The 10,018-nt window shown below is 39.3% G+C and overlaps 1 protein-coding gene across 1 annotated transcript; it reads right to left on the reverse strand.

The window, feature by feature from the left end:
* Positions 1 to 33: 33 nt before the first annotated feature.
* LOC119301992 (vacuolar protein sorting-associated protein 52 A-like) lies at positions 34 to 9,631 on the reverse strand. The gene is made up of 19 exons (XM_037579001.1): positions 9,404 to 9,631; positions 9,243 to 9,300; positions 9,024 to 9,119; positions 8,562 to 8,663; positions 7,966 to 8,049; positions 7,560 to 7,640; positions 6,815 to 6,958; positions 6,008 to 6,096; positions 5,183 to 5,264; positions 4,025 to 4,210; positions 3,338 to 3,453; positions 3,202 to 3,260; positions 2,111 to 2,211; positions 1,598 to 1,648; positions 1,238 to 1,417; positions 974 to 1,108; positions 812 to 886; positions 646 to 703; positions 34 to 549 (listed from the first exon to the last, which is right to left on the reverse strand). Exons 1-19 carry the CDS (start codon positions 9,505 to 9,507, stop codon positions 248 to 250), a joined length of 2,103 nt encoding a protein of 700 aa, XP_037434898.1. The 5' UTR covers positions 9,508 to 9,631; the 3' UTR covers positions 34 to 247.
* Positions 9,632 to 10,018: the final 387 nt, after the last annotated feature.

Below are 10,018 nucleotides of genomic sequence, written 5' to 3' on the forward strand. Positions count from 1 at the left end.
CATCGTCAACTTGGAAGAAGAGAAGTCGGGCCATGGGGGGTCTCAGAAATCTCATAAATTCACACATTGCAATCGAGTAACCTTGGTACATACTACTGTTTATGTATCTGTGGAAAGCCCTTCTTTTTCCAGTAGCATGGCATGGATCAGAGTTTCCATTAACAGCATAAGGATACATACACCACATCCCTCCCCTCCCCTCCCCTCCCCTCCCCTCATTTTAGTGTACATGGCAGGGAGGAAGTAACTAAAAGGTCCTAGAGTATTTCTTGATCTCGTACAGGATGGAGGATATGGAGACCAGGTCCTTGTTGAGGGCGGACCCACCGTTGACCCTCTTGACGCACTCGGTCAGCCTCGTGTAGTACAGGAGCAGCTGCGTGAGGGCCGCTTTCAGGATCTCCATCCCACACAAGAAGTTGCTGAAGGATGTGATGACATCCTTGTGCATCAGCTCGATCGCGGCCTTCCATCGGTTCGCAAAATCCTTCACCAATGGCTCTACGTCGCCAATGTTGGCCTTGTCCGAACTCGAGGCAGGGTCTTCCGCTAATAAGTAAAATTCAGGCAGAGAAGAGATGTCATTGTGAAGAAAGAAAGAAAGAGGGAGAAAAGCACACAATGTTGTAACAGAATTCTACTTACATGTACGCGTTTTGACAAACTTGATCAAGTCAGAGAAATGCTCCAGAAGCACTTCCTCCTGCATAAATGTTTGTTATGAATCAAATCAAGACCCAGCAAGAAATGTGGTGGACAGTATTTCTCTGGCCACAACAAAATTTTGTTCCATCAATAAGACAGTGCATACCACATATATTGCAATATTGCTCTTAAGAACCTCCTCGAAGTGAAGTTGTGTTTTTCCACCCTCAGTGCCAGCTTCCTGTATGAGAAAGATCACAACATATTTGGAAAGGCAATGCATATAGTATTTTTGTATTATAACTGATGCTAACTCAAAAGTACCAACCTTCAATACAGCAATTGTTAAATCATAGTTGTTTATCAGGAAAACAGTTTGCATCTTTGGTTTAGGGAACATCTTGGCCAACTTAACAAGCAAGTCTTCAATAGCCATCCGTAATCGCTCAAGATTTAGATCAAGCTGCAAATGTAGAAACCACTTCTTAAATTCCCATAGGCTACAAAAAAGAAGGTCTTCCTATTGCATAGCAATGTGGTGAAGAATTCCAGAAAGGTGAATATTGGGTTGACCTGGATGTGATCAACTAACCTGACCATCCCCATATTCAACATTGAGATGAACAAGAGACGCTGTAAATTCAGCATATCTTCTTGTTACATAGTGAGGATGCACATCATCCTCCCAAAGAGTCTTAATATTAGCATTCCGCAAGCTGCTCAAATGCAAGTCAAAGACCATCTTGAAGCGAGGCCAAAGTGACATGTTAACCTGCCCATTGTGCAACATGAAAGATGATTCAAACTAATTTTGGAATGTGGAACAGAAGACAAATTCTCATCCAATTTAGCATGAGCTTTCCTAAAGGTAACTCCACGTTCACAAAGGTAAATCTCAAGTAAAGTTGATTCAAAACTTGAAGGAGCGAACAAGGAGGGAATCAGAACAAACCTTGTCTAGGTACGAGTCCAAACATGGAATTCGCCGCTTAAACATGATAAGCTGCACAAACATAAATTCCATTCAGATTTATGTTCCTCACGGGTCATGTACGCTTTGCCACACATTCAGTTACCAATTTACACAGGGTTGCGCCACTTTATTGACTACTTGAAAGAATCTAACAATGTGTAGAGATTTAGAAATGCTCTTGCAAATAATTTATCAGCTAATCTTTAAGGAATAAAATAACATACAAAGGGGGGAGGGTAATTTTGGCCAGTTTCTGGTGAAAAACAGCCAGAATAATTTAGCAAAATGACAATTATCTCTTGCTGCCTGGCCTGTTTAACAGTAAATATTGGACTAGGACTGGTTTATAAATTACAGGGATATCCCTTTATGGAACATGAAAGGCTGCAACCCTGCAACCGCTTTCAGAACATAAGCTTTCTTAAGTTTTACTCCTACAGCAGGAATAAAACTTTAACTAGTTATTCCTTCATAAGATAAAATGAGAAATACCTGGTGCTGATGAATTATCCGAATCATAAGCATTATTCCTATTGCATCGTAGCAGTTCAGAAGTACAGCATCGAAATATTCATCAACAACTTGAATTGGTCCTGAATGAAACAATCAAAACTTTCAAATCATTTGCATCCACCATAATTATGAAAAAGATGGTAAGGTCAATGCCAACTTCACCAACATAGTGGAACTTTTATTATGAATATAAGATAAGTGTTTGTTGGAGTAACTCATAAGCTCCTCAAGCTTTCTAAACTATTAACTTAACATGCACGCTACCATAGTGGCTTTACTGCAAAAGAAGATCTAACCAAGAGTGGGCTCTTATGTTTAGTAGCTAAATACTCGTGTATTGCTATACAAGTTCTCTTAAATGCCTAAGTTATTACATTTGTCATCCTAGTCCATAATTTGTGCAAATAAAAAGATATCTCGGAATATACATTAAGCAAATCAACTAATCGGAAGATCGTGATACATCTGTCTACAACAGAATGTATGATAATTGTGGTATGGCAGATCTCTGAAGGTGAACAGACCGTCGCCAACTCAGATATTTATAGAAGTGAAGATTTATCTAGTTTACACTAGATAAATTATGGAGCATCTGAACCAGAACTGACATCAACCAGTCGTACACTCATATAATCCAGAATAGTACAACCAACAAATAAAAGCATGCATACCAGTTTTTGTCTTAGCATGCATAGTGTTTTATGATGACACTGGGATTTGTCAGGCAAGCAGACAATAGCAAAGCAAACAAGGAGAGTTTCTAGTGCAAATAGATCTTTGGATGCTAAAGTGACAACTGACACCTGGGTAGATTGTTCGATACTATGGATGGGTCAGATACAATGGCATGTAACTGTAAGTGCCACATGGACTCATGCACATCCGTTTTATAAATAACTGAAATCCCATCCAATGACACAGTGGGAATTTACATGCTGGTACAACCGAAAGATGGGTTTACACTAGATACCCCCCACCCCACCCCACACACACAAATAAAATATTATTGCATAAGATACAACATGGTATGACAAAGAAAACAGGAAATGCAAATACAGGATGGAACAAACCAGCAAATATATCTTGGAATAAAGATTCTTCACCAAAGAAATCATCCGAGAAAAGGTACCTGTAATCAGTTGATATATCATCAGGCTGCCATTTATTCACTGTATGAATTTTAAAACAAGGAAACAACAATCTTACTCAGAAGTAGCTGTATCAATCAGAAGTTTTTGTAAGCTTCTGAAAAGAACTTCATATGGATACTTCTGTGACTTAGCTTCAGATATATGAGGTATCAATGCAGGCTGCTCAATATCCTGATATACCAAAAGCAGGGCACACAGAAATTACATCATTGCACTTGTTACTTGATATAGAGTAAATTAACCATTCAGCGACAGTATGGGGTTTAAAGTTCAAAATTAAATCTTTAATCGAGGATCACTTTCCATCAAATTTACAACATACTAGTAGGGGCATTAGAGCATGTTAAAATAACCTAAATCTGGTTCTATAAAATTTGCAACAAGCCAGTTTCATTGAATTGACTAGATTTTTCAGTGTACACATAGACTAGAGAAAAGCATGTCCTCAAATTTGTTCAGAGACTTGTCTCGAAATTAGCCATAATTATTCTGTATGTATGTCATGAATCAATTAATCGGCTATGCTCATGGTGCATGCTAGACTTATGTGGCTTGTTTTTGTTATCACCCAAATAGAACTTGCTGGCGTTACAGAAATCCATACAAGTTACCAACAACCCTGCAGATCACACAGCCCAGTACAGATCCGGGCTCCCATGTATTGCTTGACTCACAAATTTCAAAATCATGAACTGATTGATGAATTAAATTACATTATAGTCACTATGTCATTAGTAAATACCTTTAAGACATTTATTCTTTCACCAAGAGCAAACACCGAAGAACGGGCTTTCAGAGGTTCTTTTCCAATGGAGAAAAGGTATCCTGTACTTCTAGTTTCAACTCCAAGTAAGTCAGTGGAGGTTGCTATATCCAGCTGTAATTTCTCTAAAGCTTGTATATAGGCACGAAAATGTGCACTCAGAACCTGAAAATTGGAAGTGATAGTAGAAATGTCATCAGAATAGATATAATCCAGGGTAAGATATCCAAGAAATAAATGAAGGTCTTTATGTCTATTTGCTCATATTGCCCAAATAAAATATGAATCTCATCACGGATGCTAGCAGTCTAAAGTAATCCGTGCAGGAATTTTGAAGTTGTCAACATACACTACATATAAAGGTAGAGGAATTGAAATTACACGTAGCAATAAGGGCTAGAATAAAGCAAAGACAAACAGCAGGAATTGCATCACAGATGTGTCTTTGGATACTCTCATTCTCAAGCCCTCTATGTCTAGTACACTCTTTGTTTCATAGTAAATGTCCTCAACCCACCACCATGTGCACAGCCTTAATGATAACTGACCAGTGACCATGCATACCCTCATTATTGACAGGCTGCAACAAATTAATCTCTTCTAACACATCAAAGTAGGGATAGAAAGTGGAAACATTACATTAACACAACTGATTCCCTCGATGTACAGTTATCTCAAAATGTAGACTGCCGAGTGCCAAGGACGGGTTATTGAGAAGGAGGGAGTACAATGTAATGTTAAGCCATAAACTCTACATTTTGGCCACATATTACGTTGATAGCATGGTACCTATTCTATAATACAACAAATATGCAAATCAAATATAGTATTGCCATATCATAATGGAATATTTACACAGTATTTACAGAAAGAAGTATACGTTCATTGAGAAAGGATCAGTATACTTTTAATGTGGAATTGGAACCACCAAGACAGAAACAAAGCATTGGTCAAACTCTTCTTTCGGATTAAGATAGTACCGAAAGGGTAGAAGAATAGGACCTAATCTGGGACATACAATGAGTTACAGGATCATTACCCTTCTCGGTTATTCTATTCCAGTTCTAAATGGAGAAAAAACTAAAGGCGGATGAATGAAAGAAGACCTATTCAAATCACGTTCACAGTAACCCTCACCTTATTCATGGTATCAATGTAAGCCGTGCGAACTTCCGCATATATCTCCTTAGCATGTTCCTTAAGGAAAACGATTGTGTATCTAAAGTGGAGAGGACAAATGAAACAAACTGAGACATTATACACTTGGAAAGAATGAGAGAATAACAGACACTGAAGATAAGCCAACCAACAATAAAATGGCAATTTAATCCTATGACCATATGCTATAAACTAAGGTTTTAAAGAGCGGTAGAGGGAGAGCTCTCACCGAGGAAGGCAAGGTAGAATAACTGTTCTTCTCCTATATGCATAGTTCAATAGTTTAAAGCTCGTGGACCTTTATAATAGTCGTTCACGTCAACAGCAATACGACTCAGACTCGATAGCCCAGCCAACTGGGACATGGACTCTCATACTTGCCTCACTAAGACTCAATTCCATGACTCAACTAGGACTCTGTGGTCCCAATTCAACTCTTGAAGCTCACCACAGATTGTCTCGCGAGGGCTTATATAATCCTAGCTTTCTGGGTTTTTTACCAAGGGGGGTCTCAATTTCATAAAGACAATAATGCCAAAGTCATCAATTGCATTAGAAGTACTGATGTTACATTAGCAATAGTTAATCAAATATGGCTGTTCATGTTTGGTAAACTTGCCCTCAGTAACGCTATATGCCAAAAACCATGAATCATGTATGTCACACTGGTGAGGATTCCAAATTAAAGAAATCTGGCATAAAGAAATTTCTCATCTAGCACATTAAAATGTGAAGCATTGCGGATATTCTACAAACAGGGGGTAAAAGTGGAAAATAAATATCAAGGCCAGAGAGTTGGCATACTTGTATTTAAGGACACTCTGCTGTAGAATCTGAATGTTTGTTTTCGGTTTTCTCAAGGCATAGAACTTTTGGATGATAAACTCAAAAATCTGCAAGAAAATTATGAAAGCATAAGCAATAGAACTCTGTTGTAGCTTTATGATGCCCAATTGGCTAGATAAACATAAAAAAGCGTGCAAGAAACATAGTGGATGCATTTGTTGGTTGCAGGTACACTTGTTCATAAAAAAAAGGGCAGCCCGGTGCATGTAGCTCCCGCTTGCGCAGGGTCCGGGGAAAGGTCCGACCACTTTGGGTCTATTGTACACTTGTTCTTAGCTTCCATGAAAACCACCATACCATATTAGAACAAAGATCAGGTTGATTCCTTATTTTGTAGGGAAATAGCAACCAGTATAGCCAGTATACTGGCCGTGGCTGACAATACCACTCTCCACTAGTAATTGACACAGTTGCAGCATTTTTTATGCCAGCAACCTCATAAAGTACAACATCAGCCTGAACAAAGAATGATGAATATCATGTAACCCTTTTTCATAATAAGCATTCAGTTCTACCAGATAAACCTTGACGCCTATCTAAGTTATTGTAGCACATGCCCAACTGTCTGAACATAATTATGCATAGCACATTATCCTCGACACCACAGTAGAACATTAAACATAGAATACATAATGTTTTACATCAAATAAGCACATATGCAGATGAGACACATGCTACGCATACAAGAAGACGATCTACTAATGTTCTTATGAACATACGAGTTTGAAACATTAGAAAGAAAAAACCAGCAAACAGTTTTCAGACCTTTGATACTGCTTTCTGCCGAAGTCTCTCAACCTCAGGCTGAACATCTTTGAGAGCCTTCGATGTTTTAACCATCGAATCAGCTTCAATGAATTTGATTTTTTTGCTTAGAATCTCAAGTGTTTTCATGTATTCATCGTTAACCTGTGGGGTTGTTGGATAAGGAATTATCAGTGATCCCATCAAAATACATTTTTCGAGAAACATCCACCAAAGAATATTGAACTGAACACAGCTTTAACTGCAAGAGAGCGGTACTGATAATGATGGTACATCAACAAAGAAACCTTTGGGGCATGTAATATATCCAATCAAACAAAATAAAATAATTGGGAAAAAAGAAGACACGGATTGAACAAATGAAATGCATCCAGCAAACGAAAACATGTCATCAGAATGGATATATCACCGAAGACAGAATATAATGGCATATGAAATAAATAATTAACAACATGCTGAAAGAGAAGAAATTACATAAGTAAACATAGTACTCCCTCCGATCCATAAGCTGCGACAATTAATATGGATCGGAGGGAGTACCACAAATAGCAGAAAAGTATGTATTTGGTTTTAACTTCAGAAAGAAGTAATCAGTGACCACATGTTGCTGGCTGTAAACAAAAAGGTACTAGGTCCAGAAAGGAGTAACTGACTAAATGTATGATATATTAAAGTAAATGGACATAGTATAGACACAATAATAAGGTAAAGAAAGTTGGTATGAAGATAGAATGCAAGTAATGACCTCTCCATCAACAATTATATCGATCATTCTTGGAGGTACTATTATATCCTCAACAAATTTTGACAGTTTCGATTCTGTAGCCTGCAGAAATTTTCCAAACAGTGAATCAGCATAGATATTCAGCATGAAAAAGTAGGGAATGACATGCATTGAAGCTACGAATACAGTGAAGAGGTTCCAACAAAGACCAGCCAACTAATGTTGAAAGGTGTGTTATGGAATAGAAGTTATGTTGCGGGACAAAGATACATAAAATAGTACTTCCAAGCTCTAACTTGACAAAGACTAATGAGGTCAATGCATCAGTATTTTACTGTTTGGTTATAAGGAAGATGTGGATACAAAAATTAACCAAACATCAAATGTATGGAGAACGTAAAAGATACAGCAGAGAAACGAATCAAACCTTACGGTTTCTCAACTTTAATCCCATGTCCATAGATTTCTCCTGAAGTACCTTTATCTCTGAACTTATAGAACCAATTTCTGTCTAGCACAGAAATTAAAAGAATTGCAATATGATTTAGTAAAATGAAATGAACCAGTTAACTACTGTTTAAAGGTACAAAATTACATGTAGATCAAGATAATAAATCTTGAACGCGTAACAAGTCAAAAGAAATGGTGCCACTCAAATATGACCATGAAGTTGTAGCATGGAGCACATAAATAAAAAATAAAGCACTTGTATTACGCTCAGATTGTGGTATACAAAACGTTAAACTTCAAGCACTCCTGGTTTTGTTCTTGTTATGCTTTGTAACAGAACGAGATGGAAATGCAGAGATATACTATTTCTGGATTTTCTGGTAGTTCACACTTCACAGTGGGCAGCATTTTTCTAACAGTAAATGTACAAGAATGATCAATAAATTTGCTTATAATAACAGTAGCACCAAAAGTTGATGACAAGTAATACCCATCCAGATACTGTTTCAGGCAGCCAGTACGACAAGCATGTCACGAGTAGTGCTTTCACAACAGATGTGAATATGCAATTACCTGGAATCCAGTTAGAACGGTTTCCATTTGTGACAGAATATTATCGCAATCAGAGATCTGATCATGCAGCAACACAAGGTTTTCGCTTTCTGTAATGTAATCCTGCAAAAGAAAAAAGGAAGACAGCATTGCATAAGAAAAACACCATAGGTACAGGTGATTTATATTTAGGCAGCGCAGCACTAATAGAAGGTAGACACATCATAACTCCATGTTTTCCAAATAATTCATCGCGCCTGTGCAATTATTTGATGACTCAACTTAATACTGATGATAAGAATGGAGGGATGAATAAATTAGCCAGCCATACGAAAGAAGTTAATTAACTCTTATTTCCAAAGTATAAGCACCACAATACCAAGATGTGTTGACTGTTTACTGCTAAGCATGAGGTTCACCCCAGCTCTAAGGCAGTAGAACCATGGCTGCTTCGCATATCTGAGGCCTAGCAGAAGCAATTACCTGGATGGAATCAAGCTCAACTTGGCGTATGCTGTTCTCGACACCTTTTGTGTAATCACGCATCTTGATGCCATTAGCCAGGATGTTTGCTACTTCCTGCACGCACGCACGCGGAAATAAAACAGCAGCAGAAATCTCCTAAGAAAGAAGGACGTGCTATTCCTGCTCCGAAATGCTGCAACCAGCTAGCTGTTCAAAGCAAGAATGGTAAATAAGCACCTGGTCGTTCTTGCAGTCCTCGAGCTCCTGCTGCAGCCCCTCCAGCGACTCGTTGTCACTGCCAGACAAACCACCAAGGATAAGCTTAGGCGCAGCGAGGGAGGCGGGGAGATGCTGTTAAAAGGGGGGAGGGGGAGGAGCTGGTGGTCTGGCGGACGGACCTGGCCGCGTCGTCGTCGTCGAGGGGGAGGTCGCCGACGAAGACCCCGAGGTCGAACCTCTGCTTCTGCCCGTCGTGCGCTGCCGCAGCTGGGATGACCTCCATACCGGCGTCGGGGGGATCTGGGATCGCCGGAGCGGGGCTCCGATCCAGATCTGCCACCGGTGGCGGTGGGTGTTTGGGATCGGAACGGAACGGGTGTCCCCGGGAAATGGAGGTCAGAGACGAGAAGGGGGTTGGAAGGGGAAACGGGTTGGGCTTTTTTTCTCGACGCGTGGAGATGTCTTGGGCTGGGCTCTTTATTAGTGGGCACGCTGGGCCTGGCCGACGGCGAGCTGAGATTTTATACTCTTCTGAAAAAAAAAACACTTCACTAAAAAAACAGAGATTTTATACTAGTTGCTCCCGGCTGGATCTCGATCCAAACTTCCAGAGCATCAGCTTGATGTGTCTTTTGATTGTTGAGTTTGTATGCTGTGCAAACGAAACCACCCAGTGACGGAGCCAGGAATTAAGAACTAGGGGGGCAAATAACTCAAACTTTGAATAACAGGGGCCAAACAATACCAATACATCTATTTTTATCTAAATAATACACTGTTTATGTACTAACTAG

This window comes from Triticum dicoccoides, chromosome 5A (assembly GCF_002162155.2).
Source record: "Triticum dicoccoides isolate Atlit2015 ecotype Zavitan chromosome 5A, WEW_v2.0, whole genome shotgun sequence".
Lineage (NCBI taxonomy): Eukaryota > Viridiplantae > Streptophyta > Magnoliopsida > Poales > Poaceae > Triticum > Triticum dicoccoides.

What these genes read in the sequence shown, in the direction of transcription:
- LOC119301992 (XM_037579001.1), bottom strand. Translation starts at nt 9,507, where the DNA reads ATGGAGGTCATCCCAGCTGCGGCAGCGCACGACGGGCAGAAGCAGAGG. An exon ending in TTGAGCTTGATTCCATCCAG is followed by an intron (nt 8,664 to 9,023) that starts GTAATTGCTTCT and finishes TTTCTTTTGCAG; the next exon opens with GATTACATTACAGAAAGCGA. An exon ending in ATATAATTGTTGATGGAGAG is followed by an intron (nt 6,959 to 7,559) that starts GTCATTACTTGC and finishes ACAACCCCACAG; the next exon opens with GTTAACGATGAATACATGAA.